We start from the raw sequence: 25,803 nt of genomic DNA, 5'->3' as shown, positions 1-25,803 counted from the left end.
CAAAGTTTGTAGAAAGCAGGGTTGACAAAAAACCAAACACCTCTCTTCTCACTCTAGAGCTCTTTCTACTCCACCTCCATTGAGTAGTAGCTACTAAGCTCAAGAAATCAGTAAAGTAAGGTAGATAGGAGCCCCCTGGGCTCGCATCAATAGAACACTGGGAGAGAAAATCATAAAAGCAATTACAGGTCACTCAGTGCACATTTCATAGATTCTGAATCCTCACATCTGACAACTCTGTTGTCAGAGTTCCTACTGAGAGGTTAGGTGAAGCCCCAGCTTACAGAAATTTAGCAAGGGACAAGTGCATGCTCAAACTGCATCTGCAGAACTCCAAACACTACAATAGAAACCCAGGTGTGTACAAGAGTGACAAAGGAAAGCACTGAGGCAGAGCTGGGGATCACGCCTTCTCTGCCTCTTGCACAGTCTCCCTGTCTGGTTATTTCCTTCTCTCTCTGTCCATCTCTCTGTCTCTCTCTCTCCCGTTTCCCAGCAGCTGGAGGAGTCATGCTGGCAGCAGTGGAGGAGAAACAGAATGGAAGTGGCAGATAGAAAATCATAAGGACTGATATGGAAGCAAAAAACGGCTTGGCTGAAAGAAGAGAGATCTGTTATGGTAAACAACAGTGACAAAAACTGCACAGGATCTGAAAATGACTGAATAGAGACTACAGTTGATCTAAGATGACAAGAACATCAGGCTGTAAAAATGTGAAATATAAAAGCCTCTGTGACATTCACTTTTATATGTCAGTTTGGCTTGGCTATAGTCTCCAATTATTCAATCAAACAATAATCTAGATGTGCTGTGAAGGTATTCTGCAGATGTAATTAAAGTCCATAACCAGGTGACTCTAAGTAAGGGACTATTTTAGCTAATCCGTGTGGGTCTGATTCAATCAGTTGAAAGGCCTTCACAGCAGAGCTGAGGCTTCCCTAAGGAAGCAGGCATTCCATCTGTGGACAGCAGCTCCATTCCTGCTGGAGAGTTCCAGCCACCCTACCTGACTGCCGGCCCTATGGATGTCTGCCTTGCTTTGCCTGTGCCCACAGTGGTGCAAGCCAATTTCTTGCAATAAATCTCTCCCCATATATACCTCCTACTGTTTTCCTTTCTGGATAACCCCTGACTGATACAGCTTCTGCAAAGGGCTGATGCAAGCTCCAAGAGAATGGAGCTGCATATTCTGACCCAGAAACCACAGACCTAAGAACACTTTGGGGAAAGGGGTTTCAAAGGGACATGTCCTTGGGTGCCAGGATGGAGTGGGGCCTTCAATCCAAACCACTGGCTGGAGCCCTCTTGAACTTCCTTCAGCTTAGCTTCCAACCAAAGGCAGGCTGCATAGTTTTCCAGTGTAAGGTTCACAGTCTCTGGAGAAGACTAAGGAGATCTCCTATGCCAAAGCTGGGAAGGCTGAACTGAACTTCATTTAACGTCAATGAAGAAATGATCCCCAGAGGGCTAAGGACAGATGCAGATATTAGAGCCGGGCATCCTGGTGGGGTTGACCGAGAGACCAAGCGGAGGAACCCACAGACTTAATGTTGCTGGAAAAGCGGTCAAGGAGCAGTTTTTAAGTTGTAACCTGAATGATGTCCCGTAGGAGAGTCACCTTCCTTGTACTATGACTGAGGGACAATGGCGAAGGCGCCAAACAAAGGGGAAAATATCACAGAAAGAAGGGCTCAAAACACCGATAGGGGGGACTTCCCTGGTGGTCTAGCAGTTAAGACTTCCTCTTCCAATGTAGGGGGTGTGGGTTCTGTCCCTGGTTGAGGAGCTAAGATCCCACATGCTTCTGGGCCAAAACACCAAACAATATTGTAACAAATTCAATAAAGACTTAAAAAAAAAAACGGGGGTTGTTTCAATCCCTTTCAGAAGGCTTTGGTACTTTTAAGGTGGCAGCCACTATAACTAACTTCCAGCCATGAGCACCGGTAGCACTATTTCAGAAGCTTCACACAGCATCTGAGAATATTGTTGTTATGTACAGTCAGACACAGTCAGGACAACCTCTTGCAACTAGGTCTTGGGGAAAACCATTTATCCTATGTTTAGCTGCCTCAAATAACTCCAACGACTCTGCCTAAGGAGTCAGAGTGTCCTGTGGTCCTTTCGAGAAACAGTGACTATCAGCTCCTGTGGGGAACACTTACCAAGGACCTCAATGTCTGCAGTTCTTAAGAGGACCAATGCAACGCCAATGAGCTTTCAAGTCAGCCTCACTAGTACTTCCCAGGAGACAGAGTTCCCCCAACTCATGACATGAAAAAAATATTCTTCAATCTCCCTTAACAAAATATTTGCTTTTTCTACCAAACAGCTCTCCGGAGGCTGCCTACCGCATTCACCAAGGGCACTGGAGATGTAACATTTGATACAATTGCCCAATGCTTGGGAAGGGCAGACTGCTCACATTACCAGATCAGCCTGAAACAGTAAAGCCTTAAAGGACACCATGGGATTCTACACAAAGAAACACTAGCCCTCTCCCACGCAGACATGGCACAGCAAGTCCAGCAGAGGCAGGAAAAGTCTGTTTGCATGAAGCCTTCAGGACAGGATGTCTTGATCAGGAAGAATACACCCAGGCAAACCTCAGAAGGCCAAGGGGCCACTCACTGGCAGCATTCACCAGCTTTCATACAACGAGTTAGGGTAAATCCTAGGAAGTCTTTCAAGAACTCTTTCTGGACCAAGATTACTAGCTGAAACTGGACTCTTTCCAATGCTCTTAATTACCTCCGTGACATTTAGGAAGAGCTCTCTCGCCGCAAAAGGGCCAGAAACTCACTCCTAGGAAATATGGTAGTTGACCGACTCCAGTGCATGAAAGGACCAAGCCCCTTATAATTAAGGCTCTTATGGACAAGCCACAAAACCAGGAGATAAGCAGCCTCTGGAACAAAAGTGCCTGGTACAGAACCACTTGGAATATCCCACAGGACACAGTGAGTCATTCCACAAGAGATATTTTTAAAAAAGAAAAAGGAAGAACCAATCTTGAAACATTTAGCTATTTAATCTGCCTTTAAGAGAGAATTTATTTGGGGAAAGACCTCACTGGAAAATTCAAAATGGCATATCTGGACCCCTAGTTTATAGGGGTGACACTTCCAGCTAAGCACTTCTGGTGCTTAGGTCAGCACCCCTAAGCCCTCAACCACACGCTGCTCCAGGGTCAGCCTCACAGAGGGAGCTGCCTTAATTGCACTTGAAATAAGAGGATTCGCACACTCTCCAGTTTTCAGGATCCGCCAGTGGTACTTCCCAGTCTCATAACCATCTTTCCCATCTTACTTGAGGGCAGGCAATCCACCCCATTTTGCTCTGGAGCCTCCACACTTAGCATAGTTCCCAGTGTCCTGCAGGCACTGAAAACTGGGTGTTGGATGAATGAACAAGTAGCTACAGAAACCTCACACCATGTATGCTAACACCATGTTTTTCTAAAGGTGGGGAGAACTGCCAAACAAGAGAAAGGAGGAAATTCAAAAAGAAAAAAAGAAATCATGTCCAGGTTTTTTAACTGCAGCACAGTAGAGAATATAGAAATTTTTTAAAAGTTCCCTCCTCCACAAGCAAACTTGAATGTCTGAGCTATTCAGAGGGTATTTTTGGATGCTCAGGGCTCAATTACACATCACTTGGATTCAAAAGAGGAATTTCTGGACATGCGCTGTGCTACAGGCTGTGCGTGTCCCTTCCTAGAGTAATGCTAAGCACACATCTGGGGCTATTTAACAACTGATTGGAAATTTCGCCTTCTGATTTCCAGTTAAATACTGGGCACAGGAAAACAAATAGCACTTGTTTTTCACTGAGCCTTGTCAGTCATCCAAACTGCCGCGTAGACCAGAGAACTGCCTGTGGTTTGGTGGCAGAGCCCCAACATATTTGGACCTGATCCCCGCCCCACCCCACCCCCACCCCCGGTTAAGTGACAGGGATAAACCAATTTTGGCAACCTTAGCCTCTTTACCCAACCCCCGATCCCCGTCAGAAACACAAAACTAGGTTTTAAATATTAAGCATGGTCCTGGTATTAATTTACATTTTTCATTAGGGTTAAATTTTTATTTGTTTTTAATCCAAAGAGCATAGAATTTGGTTTCTCTCATTTATTTCAATTGCCCTGCCCTGATATTTACTTGGATTTGCTGAAGGGGCAATGTTTAGATTACCATTTTCTGTTTCCAGTTAAACTGGGATGTAATATTAGTATGCAGCAGTTGTACTATCATTCTTGGAGAGTTTGAAAACTGGGAGGAACTTCAGAGATTGCCTAGTGCCACCTCCTAACTTTAGAGATGAGGAAACTGAGACTTGGGTAGTTAAGTGGTTTTGTGTAGTGCTTGATGTATAATTAGTCAGTGATGGAACCGAAGATTAGTACTTGGGCCTCCTGACATCCAGGCCAGAGTGTGAACTAGAAACAAAAATCTGAGTTACCTCTGGATAGAACTGACAGATAAAATCAGGACACTTAGTTAAATCTGAATTTCAGACAAACAATGAATAATATTTTGGTGTTAAGTATGCCCCAAATACTGGAAACTCTACCTTTAAGGGGGCCCCTTTGACTCACCACTTTTGTTCAAACACACATATTTACAGGCATTTCTTTCCTGATTTTACTGATAAATGGCTGGAAAAAATAAATCACAGCACTGTTATCCCAAGAGTGAATGAGGTTGGAAGAAGTTGCTGCTTATCTCTCTCAAGCACCCCAACAAAGAGGAGCCCCCACTTGCCACAACTAGAGAAAGCCTGTGCAGCAATGAAGACCCAGGGCAGCCAAAAATAAATAAATAAAAAACAAAACAAAATAAAGGCTGCAAAGACTCCTGGATTAGACATCTCACATTACTAGAAACCAGGCATTTGAGAACGTCTGCTTGTTCTAGAGTTCTAAGTCTACAGACCTTGCAGGAGAGAATGCTCAGGTTTGTAATACAAATAAAGCAAGGTTTTTTGTTTTTCTTTTTAAATAAAACTCACAGAATAAAGTAAAATGATTTTAAAGTTGGGTTCACTGATTTTACAACATCATTTTGAAAAGAATTCTGTAGCAAGTTTTTTTTTTCTAACAGCTTTATTAAGATGCAATTCAACCTTATTATAATTCTATTATATAAATTACATAAACAAAATTATACAATTTACCCTTATAATTCATTGAGATATCATAATATTCCTCCTTTTAAACTGTACAAGTCAGTGTTTTAAGTATATACACAACTGTGGTAATAATCACCATTATCTAATTTCAGAACATTTTTCACCCCAAAGAAACTCCATACCTTTAGTAGCCATTTCCCATCCTCCTCTCCCACTAGCCTCTGGCAACTACTGATTGTCTTTCCATCTCTATGGATTTGCCTGTTTGGGACATTTCATATAAATGGAATCATGCACTGTAGATTTTTGTGTCTGACTTCTTTTATGGAGAAGTAAATGGCAACCCACTCCAGTACGCTTGCCTGCAAAATCCCATGGACAGAGGAGCCTGGTAGGCCCCAGTCCATGGGGTCACAAAGAGTCAGACACGACTAAACGACTTCACTTTCAGTTCTTTTACTTATGTTTTCAAGGTTCATCCATATTGTCGTATGTATCAGACTTCATTCCTTTGGTCAAATAATATCTCAGGGTATAGATATACCACTTTTTAACCCTTCACCAGCTGATGGACATTTGGGCTGTTTTCACTTTTTTATTATTATGAATTATGCTGTTATGAACAATTGTAGACAAGTTTTTCCATGCACATATATTTTGCCCAATTGTCTTCCAAAGCACTATTTAACCTTCCCACCAAGGAAGGGTATTCCAATTCCCCTAAATCTTCAACACCACTTGTTATTATCTGCCATTTTTATTAAAGCCATTCTAGCGAATGTGAAGTAGATTCTCATTGGGGTTTTATTTATTTATTTATTGGTTTTCTTTTTTTTTCTGTTTATTTATTTTACTTTACAATATTGTATTGGTTTTGCCATACATTGACTTGAATTTGCCATGGGTGTACATGTGCTCCCCATCCTGAATTCCCCTCCCACCTCCCTCCCCATCTCATCCCTCTGGGTCATCCCAGTGCACCAGCCCTGAGCACCCTGTATCATGCATCTTTGCATTTTCCTAATGACAAATGATATTGAGCATCTTTTCACATGTTTATTGGCCATTTGTGTTTTTCTTTGGAGAAATGCCTATTCATATTATAGCATGTTTTTAAAGATAATCCAGTATTATGACTCTGCTCATTTTTAGCAAACTTAGGTTAAAAGTTCAGACATTTATTGCACTATTTTGTCTTTGATGCAGAAATAATTGCATAAATAAAGATAAGTTTAGATGATCCTTCTAAGAGAGTTTGTACTTGTAGTTTCAACTTGACAGATTGAGAGAGTAGTATTATTTTTATTTTAGGTTGCACTGAAGGATAACTCTAACCGACTCAATCTTCTCTGGGATATCCCTACACCTTGCAAAAGAAAACCTATAAGTCTGTGACAACTCGATTGTGTGTGTGTGTGTGTGAGTGACATACTCAAAGATCTACTACTTGACACTCAGCCTGAAATAATCACTCTCAACCACTCCCATTTCTGAGGTAACCAGAACAACCAGATAAAAGAACTGCACTTGCAGAGGAAACTCAATCCCACTTCCTCCCTACCTGACACACTCCCTCTTGCCTACACAGTGGAATCAAGAGGAGGACTGAAAAGATTTGACAGTAGAAAACAGATAAACAGATACCATCTTAAGATGGCTTTAAAATATAATGTTTTCAGTCACCCTCGTAGGTGTCTGAGACAGTCTGTGTAACACAAGATCCTGCTAACTAATTATGAAAGGTTTCCTTTTATAAATTGCACAGTTATAATAATGCAGACTAGACTACTTAAAAGGTCACCCTGTTTGTAGATGAGTAAATATCACTACTTGAACTTCTCTCACAATCCTGGGCTTCCCCTGAAGCTCAGCTGGAAAAGAATCTGCCTGCAATGCAGGAGACCCCAGTTCAATTCCTGGGTCAGGAAGATCCCCTGGAGAAGAGATAAACTACCCACTCCAGTATTCTTGGGCTTCCCTGGTGGATGGTAAAGAATCCACCTGCAATGTGGGAGACCGGGGTTTGATCCCTGGGTTGGGAAGATCCCCTGGAGGAGGGCATGGCAACCCACTACAGTATTCTTGCCTGAAGAATCCTCATAAACAGAGGAGCCTGGTGGGCTATAGTCCATGGGGTCACAGAGAGTCGGACACAACTGAGCAGCTAAGCACAGCACAATCCTACTTAAAAATAGTAACTGTTGGGGAATTTTCTAGCAGTCCAGTGGTTAGGACTTCGTGCTTTCACTGCTGAGGGTGCCCCAATCCCTGATCAGGGAACTAAGCTCTTGCAAGTCACACAATGCAGACAAAACACACACACACACACAAAACTTTTAAAGTATTATAACTCTAAAGTAAAGACAGCTTTAGGACAGTAAAACAAATCCATCAGCAAAGGACATGCACATCTTAGACTGAGAATCATGGGACCTACCCTCTCTCCTCGGCTCCCTTGAGCTCTCCAGGTAACCTGGGGAAAAGACACTGAAGGACATGGCTAAGCCTCAGTTTCCAAAGATTCCAGGGACCTTCTGAAGTGTTTGGATGAAACACTTTATGTAAAATAATTTAGTTATCTTATCCCTTACCTCTAACTACAATGAACGAATAAAGGAAACATACCTGCAATTATCTATCCAGATCCCTCTGCCCCAGTGGCTGTCAAGTCATTCATTTCAAGTTACAGAGAACAAGGGAAGGGCTCACCTTGCCTCCTTCCCTTCAGCACCATCTCTGTTAGAGAGAGTTGCCCAGCTTGTGAGAGAACTTGTACCCTTTCGTTGTCTAATGATCTAAGAACTGGAATGAACAACAGATGCTCCACCATCTCTTTCAGGTCACGAGGAAATGCACAGATAGAGAAAACCATTTTCCCTAAAGAAAGCCTGTTGGACAGCAAGGCAGAGTTCAGGTGCCCCAGAATCTGAACCCTTGACTTCTCCCAGTGCTGCCTCCCATGTGTTGGTAATTTAAGTTTCATCACTTGTTCTACAATCTCCTTACATGGGATAAACTCCAGATAGGGCTGATGTTGAATTGTTTACTAAAACCATCTCCTGCGGTTCACTGTTAGTGTGTCATAAGCTGATGGCCAAGAAGCAGTTCTTACCGATGTTAAACAGAATTAAAGCAAATAAATAATAACTAGGAGTAAGATACTTTCCCTTAAAAGTCACAGAGAGGCAGTTTGAAGAAAGAATCCAGAAAGCGATGGGTGCAACTACAATATATGTGACCCCCACTTTCATCTGGATCTACAGCCCAAAGAAACAGGAACTCCTTTCAGTCTGGGGCCAGCCAAGCTAGTTGTTGTTGTTGTTCAGCCACTCAGTCATTTTGACTCTTTGCGACCCCAAGGACTGCAGCATGCCAGGCCTCCCTGGCCAAGCTAGACATTTCATAATTAGAAATGTAAATTCAACATCCTTCCCAAGTGGTCTTTACTAATGACTAATAATAAATAGCAACAAAAATGGTAGTAATGTTTATGAAATTATCCATGCCAGGTCCCATACTAAACATTTCACATGTAATTGCATTTAATCAAGAGAACAACCTCATGATGTAGTGACTATTATCACTCCCAAATTACAACTGAGGAAAGTTAAGCTTAGAGAAATTAAACACTTTCCCCTTGTTACTGCTTAGATTCAAACCAGTGTAGGCAAAAGTCCTTGCTCATAACCTGCCCAGTGTAGTAGCTCCCGAAATTGAGCTCCTGAAATGGTTAGGGTGCTTAAGGAATTGTATTTCTTACTTTACTTCATTTAAATAGACATACACAGTTGGTACCTACAGAATTGGACAGCGCAACTCTGCACAATAAGGGCAAAATGAGTATAGGATTTTATAGTAATGACCGTTACACAAATACCTTTAACTATAACAGACTGACAGTGCTTTTGAGTATGAAGGGAGGCAATTTAGAATAAGTGCTTGTAGAGTTAAGTCTTTTCTGGATTTGAATCTCAACTCTGTCAGTAACTAGCCAAGTGATCTGGGTCACCACTTAACCTCTCTAAATCTTAGTTCCTCATCTGGAAATGCATCTGTAAATATCCCCATCATCATGGGGTTATTGTGAGAATTAAATAAGAGAAAACATTAGAGCATTTATGCAATATCTGGAACATACTAAGTGCTAAATAAATGTGCTGATAACAATAAGGTGTGTACGCATGTGTGTGCGCTCATTTGTGTCTGATTCTTTGAGACACCGTGGACTTCTTTGTCTAAGGAATTCTCCAGGCAAGAATACTGGAGTGGGTTGCCATTTCCTCCTCCAGGGGATCTTTCCAACCCAGGGACTGAACCTATGTCTCTTGTGTCTCGTGCACTGGCAGGCGGATTTTTTACCACTGAGCCGCCTGGGAAGCCCAATAACAACTAATTTTGATTTTTGGCCTTTTAAATTTAGAAGTAATGAGAGTTTAAATTCTCAGAAAAGGCTATAATTTAACTTACTAGTAACTCCTATCTTGTAAATGTACTTTGGGGTTTAAAATGTTCACATTTACAAAGTTACAAATACAGTACAAAGAACTCATGTATACTCTTTAACTAGATTCACCAGTTTTCAATATCTTGCCATATTTGCTTTATATTCCATCTATATATGAATTTTTCTCTGAACTATTTGGCCCTTTAACCCTTAATGCTTAAGTGTATTATGTCTACTAAGAGGGATATTCTCTTGAATAATAAAAGTACTATTATAAAATTCATGAAATACAACATTGATACTTTAATCTATAGGCTCAATTTCAGTTCCTCCTGTTGTCACCATAACGTTCCTCACAGTGACAGTGCCACTCCTTACCCAGGGATCACAGATGTCTTTTTAGCCTCCTTCAATCTGGAATGGCTCTTCCACCTTTCTTCGATAACATTTTTGCAAAGGACAGGCCAGTTACTCTATAGAACGTGACCCAGTTTAGTTTTCTTCAGCATTTGCTCATGATTAGACTCAGGTTATATGGATTTTTGGCTAGAATAATAACTAGTAAGACTACGTAAATATACTGTTCCTCAAATACCCTCCACCACCACTGGATTCAGCATCTATTGATGACTCTTGCCTAATCAACTTTTACTATGACAGTTACAAATTGATGATTTTCTAATTCCATCCTTCCTTCTACAGCTATTCATTGGTATTTTCTATAAAAAGCTTTCCCTTCCTCCCTTTTTTACTCATTTAATTATCAACTTTTTAACTGTATTATCTATGGAGTCTTATTCTATTCAGTGGGTACCTCTGAGTTTTTAAAAGTACACTTCAAATACAAGTGATAAGAAACCACAGATCTGAATTAAGTATCATTAATTAGGCAAAATGTATTCATGGTGCAAGATGAACACCATTAACTGTGGACTCTTCTTGTTTTGATTGCCTGTAGGCAAGAGAGGTTTGGGAGTCCGAGGCTCTGCAGTTGAGGGCATTAGCGTGTATCCCCAGCAATAGACAATGTGAGTTATCACTGTGCAGTGTTGCTCATCATCAGACATGATATCATACCCCAAAAATTCTATCCAAACAACCCGTCAATTTCTCCACAACTAGCGAGCTTGGATGTTTCTGGCAAACTCAAAAGGACATGATTTACAAATAGTAGGTAATATTTGGATCCTTCCACAAGAGCTGGGTTCCAGCTTTTTTATAAAATACAAATGTTTTCATTTTGGAGCTCACTGTGTCACTTTCTCAACAAACAGATCCTACAAGCACTTACACTAAACTGGCTCCCTTCATACTCAAAAGCACTGTCAGTCTCCTATAGTTAGGCCCGTGTTATATATGAATAAAATGGGTCTGTACGTATTTATTTTGCGGTCGGAGACCACACATCTAATGGCTACTTACAATATTTACAATCTCCTGGTACTATGGGGAGGAAGGAAGGGGAGACTGAGACCAAAGCTAAGGCCACACAGAGTATGACTACAGATCCTGCTCAAACATGCAAGCAAGACCAGACTCTTCATGCATAGAAGAGGATATGTGAGTGGTATTTGTTTTCTGTGAATGCTTATCAATGCCACCCAAATATCACTAAGAGCAAAATCCAACTTTAATACACTGTGGACTCTGCTATTATTAACATTTCAATGAAATAAGCCTTTTTAAAAGCTTTGAAAATTTTAGGGTCATTATATCCTTATGCTCAAGGATCACATTGGGAGGGTTTTAAGCACTTACCAAGAAAAGTCTGGAGACCCCAACTGCCAGTCTCTCTGTCTTCAGATGCCAAACCAGAGGCTGGGGGGAATTGAGCAGGAACACAACAGGCTTGTGGTGAATGTGGACTGAGGAGATGGGATTCAGGTGCAGAGTGACCTGGGAAGAAACAGAAAGTCTTAGCACTAGCTTTCCATCAAAACCACTAAGCGCAGCACATGGCATACTGTTTCACAGCTCACCATTAACAGAAACAAGCTAAAAGCTAGTTCAGATTCCACAGATAAGATATATTAGGCTGAACTGGATGATTCTGCCAATATTTGACCTTTTTTAACTACAAAAACAGCTATATCATGTTGTTCAATCCATACTAATTTCAACCAAAACATGAATCAGCTCCCAGTAAAAGCAGAATACAAGTAAACAAAACACTTTTTTTTTTTTCTTCAGAGTTGGCAAAGGCAAAATAAAAGTTACCTTCCCTCAGGGCTGCCTTATCCTTCAAATCAAATGACTAAATTTAAAAGTGGAGAACAGAATCACCTGGGGGCAGGTCATTCCTCTGAACTGTCAAAGAAATGACTTTGTTCTCTTCCAGGTAAGCTCCAATCTCTCTCTATAAAGTCAAGTGAGTTCTGCCAAAGAAAAGCACCGAAAGCTAAGGGAGAGGGGCTGCCAAAGGGAGCTGCCAGTGCTTTCATCATCCCAGCTATTAGCTCGAAGGGGTTTTCCAAAGAAATGAGGCACAGAGAACACACAGAATAAAAATTGACTGTATACAGTTCCAACCCCAAAAAAGAAAAAACAGAGAAGAAAACCATGAGTTTGGATAGGAAAACTGTGGCCAGTTTTGATAGCAGATCAAGGACTACTGTAAGGTTACATTGTCATAATTAGCATCACCCAAAAGCACCTGTGAGGGGATCTGGACACAGAGGGTTCAACAACACCCTCCCAGAGCACATCAGCCAAGGTCAGTCAACATGAACATGGAAAAGCAAAAGGATGGATAAATACTGAACAGACACTTTCATATAAGTATGTCTCCACTGGCTTTCTGTCCAGAGGGGCGAGGCAAGACCCAGGAACTACTTGTATTTAAATAAACTGAGGTGGTGCTAGTGGTAAAGAACCCGCCTGCAGATGCAGGAGACGTAAGAGATGCAGGTTCAAGCCCTGGGTCAGGGAGATCCCCTAGAGGAGGGCAAGGCAACTGACTCCAGTATTCTTGCTTTGGAGAATCCCATGGACAGAGAAGCCTGGTGGGCTATAGTCCATAGGATCTCAAAGAGTCAGACACGGCTAAAACGACTTAGCGTGAGTGCGTGCATGCATGTTAAGTCACTTTAGTTGTGTCTCTTTGTAACCCCATGGACGGTAGCCCACCAGGCTCCTCTGCCCATGGAATTCTCCAGGCAAGAATACTGGAGTACACACACATGCAAACAAGTTGAACTCAACAAAAAGCACCCTCAAGTGATTAGGCAAAAAACAAAAATGAACTTTAACTTGAAAGACACAGACTGAGAGATACACTGGAAATAATTTTACGTCTCAGCCATAATCCTTATGAAGATTACATGGGCTACATCTATGATCTGAATCTGTACCATCATTAGGCATAGAGCTCTCAAAGCTGGATTACCTTACTCGATGTCTTCCCAATGACTGCTGAACCGCTCTGAACTCAGTGTATCTCTGCCTTTCATTGCAGAACTGCCTAGGACACCAGTGTCACTTATTATAGTGTATCCTCGGGTCACCGATAATAAGACACTAAATTATCAGTCTCCATGCCTTAGCACAGGGTAGGCACTCGATAAATGCCAATTCTCTGCTTTTCAAGGCCAAAAAGTATCTTATTCTATGAATAATTTGCATTATGGTATATAATACCATCTGGTTCATTTACTACTGAGAATATGTGTCTTGATTTTCAAAACAGACTGCAAATACCCAGTAGGCAAACATATGTCTTACATTTAATACTGTGCTTAATATAGAGTAGATAATTTTTAATGACTGATTTACCACAGTAAATTCATCAATTTATGTTACCTAAAAAGTTTTTTTAATCTGAATAGACTCAAAGGTATTTAGCTAACTAACTTCCAGAAAAGTGAAAAAACATAGAAGCAAGACTCTATCATGAGCTATTTCAGCAACACTGCTAGGGTCAGTTTAGTATTGGCATGCTGCTGCTGCTGCTGCTGCTAAGTTGCTTCAGTCGTGTCCAACTCTGTGCTACCCCATAGGTGGCAGCCCATTAGGCTCCTCTGTCTCTGGGATTCTCCAGGCAAGAACACTGGAGTGGGTTGCCATTTCCTTCTCCAATGCATGAAAGTGAAGAGTGAAAGTGAAGTTGCTCAGTCGTGCCCAACTCTTAGCGACCCCATGGCTTGCAGCCTACCGAGCTTTTCTCCGTCCATGGGATTTTCCAGGCAAGAGTACTGGAGTAGGGTGTCATTGCCTTCTCCGAGTATTGGCATAAGCATAGTATTAAAAGCAGAGTACTAATGAACAGTGATGTCAGGTACAGCTACAGCAAAATAACATGTTTTCTGATTGTACAGAATCAATGTCACAGAATTTTGGAGATATGTCCACGTTTGGAAACAGTCAGTTTGATCACCCCTATAAACAGGAGAGGCAGCAGAAACAGAGCAGGGGCAGAGATTTGTACTGCTACACTAACTAGAGAGAGAGACACCCACTACAGAAAGCACACACTATGGAGAGTGGGGAAGGAGAGATGAAATCATTCCTTGCCTAAGAGTACCTGACAATTGCAAAGAAACACTCTGTCACTACTAATATGTGAAAGTTTCCAGATTTATTCATTACAAAACTGTTTATTGAGCACAAAGAATAGTTGCAGTCCTCAGGCAGACGATTCTCCTTGGAGCTCACAGATAGAACAGTAATAAATATATATCTCCAATGAACAAGAATTTAGGGGGGGAAAAAAACCTTAGGAAATGAAAAGAAAAATATGTATGAGACAGATACTGGTGCTCGAGTCCAAAATTTTCCAGATGGTCCAAAGTGTCGAGGCCTGGCTCACACCATCAAGGAGAGATTTCTAGGAGCCATGGCTCTCTGAGCTTTCCTGGAATCAGTTCCCTCTTCAATATGTGGCAGTGTCTGGCCAAGATGAATCCCCGACTCTGGCACATGGGGCCCAGGCAAAGCCCCAAAAACCATTTGGCAAAGAAGAATTGACACTACAATTGGGAAATTAAAAGAAAAATACTCAATACTTTTTAAAAAGATCAGTTGGCAGCAACAGAGAGTCCCCCCAAGCACCTGCTCACCTAACCCCTCAGCAACCTTCCTCCACTTGAATAAATCATGCTGAAGGGAAGATAGAGGACAACCAAAAACAACCAACAAAGAATGAAGGTAAAAAAGCTCCCAGAAATGTGGGGAGAACATACCGAGAATAGCTCTTAAAGAATTCCTGGCTAAGGTGCCTAATTTCTCTCAGGCTGAAAAGAAGAAGGAGCAAAAAGGAGAAGAAAAGAATGAGAAAAAGAAAATCCTCTTTAGAATCAACTATAGATCAGGATAGACTATAGTTACAAAGATAAGAGCGTTGTGCTAAAGCTTTTTCCCCGCTGTGTGAACTGTCCAGGGATTACAGTCAGAAGATCAGAGGTGAGACAGGCTGCAGCAAAGAAACAGCAGTATATCCAATAATTTCCAACTTGGACATCCAAACAAAAGTTTAGAGAGTTGACTCTCAACCCTACGTCAAATTTACACATAAAAATAAGGGTCATCTGTTAGTCCACAGGTTTCACATGTGTGCGTGTCTGTGTGTGTGTGTGTGTGTGTGTACAAGGAATAAACTGAACCCAGAGGCCACGTGGTGGTGAAGGCAAATGGAGGTAAACTTAAAGGGGCTGCATCTCAAATGAGGGAACAGTGACAATCTCTGTAGTAGTGGCTTCTTTCTTAACCTCTGGGAGTTACCGAGCTCTTGAGAGCTTAATGCAAGTTATGAATCCCCCCCACACACACACCCTCCACCACACACACACACCAAAATACCCCACAGACACACAAAACTTTCTGACCGTGTCAGGGAAATACATCCATTGCAGGGCCCGTGAACTCCAGGTGAAGTAACCATTAACCCATGTTAAAGAGTATACTCTAGAAGAGCAGGAAAATTCTAATCAGAGAAACAGAAACAACATTAGTCTCTCTAATCAAACTAGAAATTACACCTCTATTTTTAAAATATCATCCCCTCAGGGAAAGAACATAATAGATGACAACTCAGAACTAAAAGAGGCTTCCCAGGTGGTGCTAGCGGTAAAGAACTCGCCTGCCAATGCAGGAGACATAAGAGACAGGGGTTCAATCCTTGGGTCAGGAAGATCCCCTGGAGAAGGTCATGGCAACCCACTCCAGTATCCTTGCCTGGAGAATCCCATGGACAGAGGAGCCTGGAGGGCTACAGTCCATAGGGTCACACAGAGTCAGACATGACTGAAACGACTTAGTACACATGCAGAACTAAAAAATGTTCACATGTAGCTTCTGGAATTTCAGTGACTTCTTGAAACCATACTTGATCACACAGCAGCCCCAAAAGCCCTGCCCAAGAGTTCCAGCACTAATCAGGTTTGCCTTAAACGGTGCTGAATATTCAGTCTTCTGAATGTCACGAGAAAATACCAGGGAATCTGATCTGTCACACCTCTGATGCAGACGTTGCTCATACACTACTGAAAACACAGGAAAACTGTTTGGTCCAATCTGCTCCATGACACCTGTTGACACTAGGTCTTAGGAGGCTATCTGTGCACTTCAACAAACTATTAGACGTAATTAATGTAGTTCTATTTTACAAAGAAATTCAAAGTAAATCTTTTTTGAGTACTCTTCTGGGGAATCTGAACACAGTTTTGACCGAAGTCAAGGCCAACTCTCAGGAGCATAAAGCCTCCGAGTGGGAAGACAAACTTCCTGTCTCCCATTTAGGAAGCGTGTCCTTGCCACGTTATCACCAGAAAACAACAGGAAGGGTTTTCTTTGGACCTTGTTTGGCTGAAGACTCGGTTCTCCACAGATTATCTGTGATAAGCAAAAACCATACTTTGCAGCAAACCCTGTAAATCACTTTATCTAAATGAATTATGTACTTTCTTACAGAAAAGAACACCACTCTCTTGATGGAAAGATGCCATATGAAAACTGTTTTGAATTTTCCAGGATTCATGGCAGAGATGCAAGATTATTTCTACCACAGTGATTTCAAAAATTTCTTATTAGTTATATCCCCTCCTCTTGGGGTTTGTTAAAACAAACAAAAGCAAAGCAAGCGAAGAAAAAAGTCTAACAGTTGTCTAATTTTGCTAACGTGTCAGTGAAGTTCCATGTCAACATTTCTGATTTTAGTAAGGGCCCCTATGGACCCATGAAACAGTGAAGTCATCCAAAACACAACCAGAGAGACTTCTGTTCTCTAAAATCAGACCAAATACTGGTCTGAAATGGATGATCCAACAATCAGTTTACACGAAGACAGATAAGAGAAGCACTCCAGCACTGTGTCTATAAACAAGACCCATAAACTCCCACCCTGGTGTTCGTATAGCCATATCCATGCCCTCTTCAGAAGTAAGCAGACAACCACTTAGCAACGGCACTGGCAGTAACTGAAAACATCCTACATCTGATTCCCATAGCACTCATAATTTACACAGCCGGACTCAACCTACTTCAGGACACCAGGGTAACCACAGCTGAACTCGAATTTCCCTTACATTTGGGCAATGGGCCTTTTAGGAACTCAAATCTGACTCAGATGCACTTGAAATATGCAACCAGTTGCTGGGAGTGGGGAACAGCAGTTAGTTCTCTGCCGTGTTTTAAAGGGTATTCCAATCTGAGGAACCCCTACAGCTGACATTTTATTGACCATTGCTTGTCTTTTGCCATCTGGGAATTGGTATAAAAAGATTCCCTTAAAATATTCTTGAAGGATTGGATCTGGAACTTTAAAAAAATTTCCTTATGATTTTATTTTTACATTTCTCTGAATTTCTAGAACATCAATCAGTTAAATGTTAAATTCAAGGAATTTTGACCCCTACTGTCCCCACCCTATCCTAAGAAGTCAACTGATCATTCACCTTTGCCTCATTGGCATTAAGGTTTTGAGTTCTTTTGACTTCACCTCTATGACAAATGACATCATGCTCCTTCCCAATGGTTTTGTCTTGAGACACTTAACATGATGAGAGGGACACAGCCAGTCAATTCCAAAACTAAGTTCTCCTCCCCCTCAACAAGGACAGGATTCAGGATTCCCCAGGAGACTGTGAAAATAATCTAATAAAACCACAAAATAAGGAAGAAAGGCCCTCAAATGAAAGTCTGAAATATAATGCAGAAATAAGTCTGCCTGTCTATATTTTGAATGCCCTGGAAAAATACTCGGAACTAAATTTGCATTGGGGGTTGAGAGACAAGGGCTCGTATAAACAGAGGAATATTTCTGAAGCTACAGGTCATGACCCTCTAAAGGCGTCTTGGCTGGGAGAGTTGCAAGGGGATTCTAGGGACCCCGGCCCTGCCTCCCAGAGTGGCCCACTGCTTAATCACTATAGGAAAAAGAGGCTGAGAAAGGGGAGACTCCAGGTGTCCTGAGAAATGGATGGGGCTGACAGCAAGGCTGGGAACACGGACAGTCACTTTCCCATTGTCCTTGAGCACTAAGCATCTGCCATCTGAAAATGGAACTGTCTCTGTCACTAACACACCACAGTCTTTCAGGATTCTCACCTGCAGCACCCTCCAGCCAGCCCCTGGACCAACAAGTACACCCAGCTCAAAATGCAGCCTGCAGTGAAACCCTCCCTGCCCCACAGACAGAGCCGGGTTCAGGGCCATGCCCACAGACAACGCTTCAGTTTCTACTCTGCAAGGCACTGACTCCCCGCCTTACACTGTGAAACCCTCAGGGCACTCTTCAAGGGCAGAAACTAAGTCACACTCATTTCTGCATCATTGGGGCTAGCACAGGGCTGGATATCTAGTGAGCAGGCAACATGGTTTCTGAAAGATGAGTAAAAGAAAGCACCAATGACAGCTATTCATGAAATGTGACTCAAGTAATGGTTACAGAGTCAAATGGTTGCATTTTCCTGGCCAGAAAGTGACGTGGCAGGGGCAATGCATCGATAAGGAGGACATTAATTTCACTATCAAGTTCTACTGAACTTTAAAACACAGTCAAGAAAAGCAAACAGACACCAACTCATGCTCCCAAAACAAATGGTGGAGGCTGCCTGGAACGTGTGCTGGACAGAATTTCGAGGCCATGCCTAGGCTTTGTGAGAATAAACACCCTGATTATCCTCCTCTGTTGTGTGTACAGGACAGGGCAGAGTACCACCTATGCCATAGAGGGGAATCACACTAGGCAAACAGTGAAAGCCAAGAAAACAGAATGATTTTACTTATTATTTTTTACAGTTATGCAAATACAAATACATGAAACATGAAGAAAACCCTGGAGCATGTTCTCTTTCTCAGGGATAGATAACAAAGACAAAAATTTGACCAAAAGTTAAGTGATTTTCATTCAGGCAAGTGAAGTGTATTAGAACAGTTAGGAATTAAACTTCTAGAAAAACTGAAGGAACTTAATACTGGCAAAGTGATTAACATGAAAAAATATTTGCTTTAATTTTTTCATATTCCTTGTCATACTTAATAAATAGATCGATTCCAAACACTTTATTATTGTATCTAACACTAATATACAACCAAAGCTTCCTGTAATATGTACTGTGTTCATTTATTTCCTCTCAATGTCTGCTTTTTACAATGGGCTCAAAATTGTTTGTGCTACCTGTTTAGTAAGCCATTCCTTTGACATGTATATGTCTATAATCACAGGATGTCAGGATAGCTTGTCATTACTGTGATAAACAGACTTGTACAATAAAGAGAATCATGGAGTGACTAGTAGAAGCCAACTTAAAAGGCAGGCACAGCAAGAACCCAATGTCGACATGATGTGAGTACTGGATCAATCATTTCCATCTGCAAACTGCAGTTATGAATCTCAATAAAGATTGCTGCTTACACACCCTCTTAAAGTTAGCAAATGTACCACTCAGTGTGCAGGTAGTGATTAAATTTAATTTGATGCTCTAAATGTTAAAGGATGGCATTTGGATTTCCCTGGACTAGTACATTAACCTGAAGCTGGTAAGGAATTCTGAATGGGCATACAGTGTTTCCTTTCTAACACAAAAGAGAAATCTAGAGAGGAGTAATTACTAAGATACAGATGTTCAAAATCACTACACTTGGTTGCCATGTTAACAGGAATAGTAGTGAGAGGCATTAGTATCATCTCTCAAAGACAGTAAGCAGATTCATCGGTTCATATACTGGGTTAAGATTTGCTACTCTTATCAAGAGTTATTTTGCATAATTATAGAGTTAATCCCATTTTAAAGATGAAGAAACTTGTGCTTAGAGATAATTTTGGCTAGATAATTTCTAGCCAAAAACATATGACTAGAAAGTGGCAGTGCTAAGAATAGAATGAACTTGTTTTTTTCTTAAAAGTATTCATAGCCTATTCATAAGAACAGAATGGAATGTCTGTCTCTTTCCTTCTCCCTACCTTCCCATCTCATTCTTTTTTTTCACAATAGTAAAAGGTGTTTATCAGTCTTCATAATCAATAGCCAGACAAAAATAGAAGGTAATTATAGTTGCAAGCCATAATGGAAGCATGATTAACCTAAGAATATAAAATAATTATATACAATTTGGAGGGTTAAATAATGTGGTAAGTGGAAGTGCATACATGAACATGTTTCTCATCCACCCAGCCAATCTATGTCTTTTGATTCCCACCTCATTCTTAATCTTGGGTGTTGGCCATAGGGCAGAGGGGGTGATGGGGATGCTCTAAAGGAGTAAGAAGCAGGGATTATTTTGCTTCTGGAAAGGAGAGAAAGATAGAGAAGAAAGGAAGAGGATTAAGTTGTGAGCAAGACAACAGAAGGCCAGTACAAGCTGAGAGGTCAGTGAAATCCACAGGGATGGGTCAACAAGTATTTTTATGAATACTATCTCCTTCCATCTCCTCTACAAAAGCTTTAATAATGCTCACCATTCTCATGAACGAATGCATTATGGCAGTCAAGATGGTGCTGGTTGCCTTTCAAATCCAAGTCAATCAAATGTATCTCAGACATGCCACATGTAGTTATATACCCAGAAAGTGGAGAGGGCCACGAGAATGCTAAGGCTCTGGAAATCTGCAGAGATATACCCTCCTCTGGGTTTCTACAATCAGAATCAGCAGACAGAGGTGAGAGCCAATCATTCCTTGAGCTCCAGGGCCTCCCAATTGATATATGGATTAGACCAAAGCATTCTCTAAGGAAACTAAATTCTGGTCACTGTAGGAAAGTCTTGGGAACTTTAAAGTCTGGTTTCCTTTGAAAGCTCCAGCAAAACAACTCCTGAAAGTCACAGTACCAGCCCCCTAAGGGTATTCTGGTTTCATCCAGCCAGGTCATAATTTTAAATGGAAATGTTTTAGAGGAACTTTAGCTTCAACATTACATGACCCATCCTTGAGAAAGGGAGAACAAATAACTCAGACGTCAAAGGTGAGAAAACATGTTATCTGTGCCTTGGGAGTATTTTTCCTGAAAAAGCATTATTTTTTGACCATATGTTCTACTGTCTCTTAGAGGCACAGAATTTTAAATGCTTTTAATTCAGGCAATGAACTATGTCAGAACAGGCTAATGCACAATAGAGCAAATGCGGTTTAAAGTGTTTACACTAGAGTTCAGTACTGTTTCCCTTCTCAGAGTTAAGTTTTCCCTAAGCCTTGCAATGAGTTTTCAGGGTAAGATCTATGATCACAGAGGGAAGGTTGCCAAAATATGCATACAGAATTTGGCATGCTATAGTTGATAAGTGTCTAAGATGGGATCACATCTTCCTAAAGCCAATATTAAAGGGGTTGAATTTCCTATTTTCTTCAGGCACCATTAAAAGTAGTTTATTACATTTGCTCTAACTGGAAAGGGACAAGCTACAGTAAAGAGCTGGACCTGGTAACAAATTCATTATAGTTATGTTACACTCTTAGAAATCATTTCAGCACATATTAATAACCTGAAGGAAAAAGGAAAATAAAAAGTAAAAGAAAGAAGCAGAAGACTAAGTTGTAAGAAACCTGAACAACATTCCTTATTTAGATCAAGAATGATCCTCTTGACATTTATTTACAGGTAAATCAGAATTGAGTGTCACGGCAGGGATTTTATCTCAAAATGAAACAAGTGCAAATTCTAACACAAACCATTTGATTTTCAAATCATAACTTACACACAGTCATTCATCTCCCAATAATGAAGATTCAATAATTCTGTCAATATCATACATATAGTCAACCAGTTGAAACCCTGATAGGTCAAAGTCAGTCACTGGGAATCAGCGAGTTACAGAGCAACAGAGAAAAGGACATTCTTTTCCAATAATTAAAAGAGTCTCACAGCTGTGTATAACGGACTTTTGGACTCAGAGGGAGAGGGAGAGGGTGGGATGATTTTGGAGAATGGCATTCTATCATGTAAGAATTGAATTGCCAGTCTATGTCTGACGCAGGATACAGCATGCTTGGGGTTGGTGCATGGGGATGACTCACTGAGATGTTATGGGGAGGGAGGTGGGAGGGGGGTTCATGTTTGGGAACACATGCAAAAATTAAAGATTTTAAAATTAAAAAAAAAAAAAAGAAGAACACACACACACACAAAAATAAATAAATCAGATAAGCAATTCATTAAAAAAAAAAAAAAATAAATAAAAGAGTCTCCCATATTTGACATTAGGAAATAGGAGGCTTTCCCTTAATATCTGGAAATATTAATTGTCTTAACTATTTATGCATAGTCTCACTTTTATACATAAAATGACTTTTTAAAAAGCTTATAATCTCTGAATTTTACTGAGTATTTTAAAAACACAAGGTACAGCAGTATTACAAAGACTTAGTTTCCCATGCAAATAAAGCAGATAAAAGCAACTCTTCCATAATACATCTATGAAGAAAGTTTCGAATCCTGACCAAAGTCGGGAAGGTTCTAAAAAAAATATCAGAATCAGCTTAAGCTCTGGATCATAATTCAGTGAAGATCCAAATGCACCTATTAAGTCAACAGCCACTAGTCTTCTACTTCTCATTTTCAGTAAAACTACTATAGTCTACCATTCTGTCTTTGACTCATCCTTCGAAAACAGCACCACTAAGCAGTAAATAGAGCCAAAATGGGAAAGGGATGGCGTGCTTGCATTACAAAATATTCAGGCTTAGACTATAAATTTAAACATTCCAAAATAACCAAGATCTCAAAGAAATAATTAAGATTCTCTACCATTCATGATATTTGGCCAGAAATAAGAAATCTGACTCAGTGACAAATCTCTCCATAAAAACATGAAATGAAATAAACAAAATGTGGTATATCCACACAATGGAATCTTATTCACCAATAGAAAGAATAAAGTTCTGACATACACTACAACACAGATAAACCTGGAAAACATGCAAAGTGAAAAAAGTCAGCACAAAAGGCCATATGTTGTATGATTCCATTTATTTGAAATGTTCAGAGCAGGTGAATCCATAGAGATAGGAAGTTATTGCCAGGGCTGGGACTGACTGCTAGCTGGCACAGAGCTTCTTTTTGAAGTGACAAAAATGTTCTGGAACAAAATAGTGGCGATATTTGCACTACATCATGAATGTACAAGTTTCACTCAACTGCATACTTTAAAATGGTTAAAATGGTAAATATTGTATAACATGGCTCTTTTTTACCACACAATTTAAAAAAGTGTGATTTAAGCTTTCATGCAGCATAGACCTGACCAATTCTTGAGTTTCAAATCTCTTCTAGAAAAAGCTTTACACGATAGTACAGGGAACTCAGCATATCCTAGTAGGCTGAATGCTCGCACCAACACTTACGACTCCAGATCTAAGGCAGTCAAAGCTCAGGAACACACAAAGCTGGCTTCAGATGGTACCTGTGTTTCCTGTGCATGTTTTTCATTTATTCAAACAGCATTAATTAAGTACCTAGGATGTGCCAGGCACCATACCCATTCCTGAACACAAAAATGGAATAAGATGCAGCCTATCTTTCCCCAAGGTAGTCACCACAATCCAGAGAAAGTCGGCTACGTGAAGAGGCGATGATCAGTCAGTCCAGTTCAGTGGCTTAGTCGTGTCTGACTGACTCTTTGCAATCCCATGGCCTGCAGCATGCCAGGCTTCCCTGTCCATCACCAACTCCTGGAGATGATGATAATATTCAATATAAAACCAACCAAGACTGCAATATGTCCAGGGTGTGTGGGGAGAGAAGATGTCAAGGGTTGGGGGAGGTGACACCAGCTTGGCTGGGCAGGGTTCCCAAGCAGGATAGATTAGACCTAAAGGTGTCTGAAAGAAACAGGCAAAATCTGTCAATGTGATAAATTTTCTTGTTTCTTCCACTCCTTCCCAGCTTTCTGAACAACCTGTATTGGCTGGGTGGGTGTTTGTCAGAGATATTTTAGAAACAAAAGTCACACACAAGGATAAACTGGATTGAATGACCATTAAGACCCCCTTCTGATCCTAGAAGCTAGGGCTTCCATAACTTCATTACTGAATACTTTTCTTAAGACTTTCAGAATCACTTCACTCACTCATTTCATTTACTCTCTAAAGAAGTCTGCTAGATATTTTTTTAAAGTCTATATATTTAGCAAGCAATACAGTAAAATACTTGAGAATACTTCTCAACAGTAATTATTTCAAAAGAAAATGATACCAGGATAAAGCAAATCTAATAGGGAAGTGATGACAGTTCATTAGTATCTCATAAAGAGCTCAGAATACTATCCTGGTAGGTTCAGGTCCCATCTGTCTATGTCTTAGTATATTTGAGTCTGTGGGAGCTTGTTGTCTCTTGCTTATAAGCCCAAGTTCTAAAATTAGAACTAGCTTTGAACAAGCCATTATTCTTCCTAAGATATATTAAATTAAATCTCCTCTTACCTCAAAAGAAATCAGAGTAGTCACATAGGAGAGTTGAGAAGGTTAAATAATTTATATTATGACAAACATAATTCTTTGTAAACTCCAACATGTGAGGGAAATTTTATTATTCTCTGGAAGAAGGATGATGAAAAGTTAAAATTTTCAGACCTATTTTCGGGGGATAAAATTCTAAAATAACTTTGTTTTTAAAACAAGGAAACCTAGTAAAATCAAAGTCACCATCAGATTCCATATCCTTAAGCAAACAAACTTTTCAAACCAGAGTTTAACAAGTAGCTAAACTCTATGATTTTTGTTTCTTTTTTCTATTAATTATCCACTTATCATGAAAGGTTCCCAGTTAGCACTGAGACATAAAGCGTGATGTACAATGTGAATATAGTCCCTTTTAGAACAGTGAAGGACCACACGTTTCATGGGAAGGAAGGGGTCTGACATTCGCCTCAAGCTAAACTTAGGAATGCCTTAGTATCCAACAGACTGTTTCGATGAATACGTTATGACTTAAAATGAAACCCATTAAGTGAAATATGACTAATCAGAATCACATAATGACTGAGAGCACGGACACCTGCAGCCTACTCCTTGCGTTCAATTCCAGCTCCACTAATTCCTTAGCTGTGTGACTGGGCAAACTGCTTGACCTCTCTGTGCTGCTATTTCTTCATCTGAAAAACAGAGTAGTGACTACTTTTTATGAGGAATAAATAAATACTTGTAAGCACTAGAAACACACTTGTCCCATAGTTTAAAATTACATGTTAGTTATAGACAGGCCCTCAATATATCTCAGGAACTTTGCACAGTCATCACTTGAGACATCACAGGAACTTATTCCATATAAAGATGGATCTCCCAGGCCTTCTCAACCTTTTCCTTCTTATAAAGTGCTCTCCATCATTACCCTACAACCCATGCCTACCAGCACTGTTCAGAAATTAGACATACTCTGACGCAGGATACAGCATGCTTGGGGCTGGTGCATGGGGATGACCCACAGAGATGTTATGGGGAGGGAGGTGGGAAGGGGGTTCATGTTTGGGAACGCATGTAAGAATTAAAGATTTTAAAATTAAAAAAATAAAAAACTAACAAAAAATAAAGAAAGAAATTAGACATACTGATCTACTATGGTTTGGAAATTCTCAAGGACAAACCATATGCAATATCATCAGATTAGACCTGTCAATTCTGTTCAGAAAGAGGTTGTTGTTTAGTCACTAAGTCATGTCCGACTCTTCTGAGACCCCTATGGACTGTAGACCACCAGGCTCCTCTGTATATGGGATTTCCCAGGCAAAGAATACTGCAGTGGGTTGCCATTTCCTTCTCTAGGGCATCTTCCCAACCCAGGAATCAAATCTGCATCTCTTGCAT

The 25,803-nt window shown here is 40.6% G+C and overlaps 1 protein-coding gene across 1 annotated transcript in view; it reads right to left on the bottom strand.

Annotated features, from left to right (window-relative positions):
• TGFBR3 (transforming growth factor beta receptor 3) overlaps positions 1-25,803 on the bottom strand; it is a 200,237-nt gene that overhangs the window by 64,201 nt on the left and 110,233 nt on the right. The window contains exon 4 of the mRNA XM_068963634.1: positions 11,334-11,471. Coding sequence (XP_068819735.1) covers positions 11,334-11,471 — 138 coding nt within the window. The remainder of the gene's footprint in view (positions 1-11,333; positions 11,472-25,803) is intronic.

The sequence above is a fragment of the Capricornis sumatraensis genome, chromosome 2 (genome assembly GCF_032405125.1).
Source record: "Capricornis sumatraensis isolate serow.1 chromosome 2, serow.2, whole genome shotgun sequence".
In the NCBI taxonomy this organism is placed as follows: domain Eukaryota; kingdom Metazoa; phylum Chordata; class Mammalia; order Artiodactyla; family Bovidae; genus Capricornis; species Capricornis sumatraensis.
Note: the sequence above shows the minus strand (reverse complement) of the source record. Positions and strands in the feature narration are given on the sequence as shown.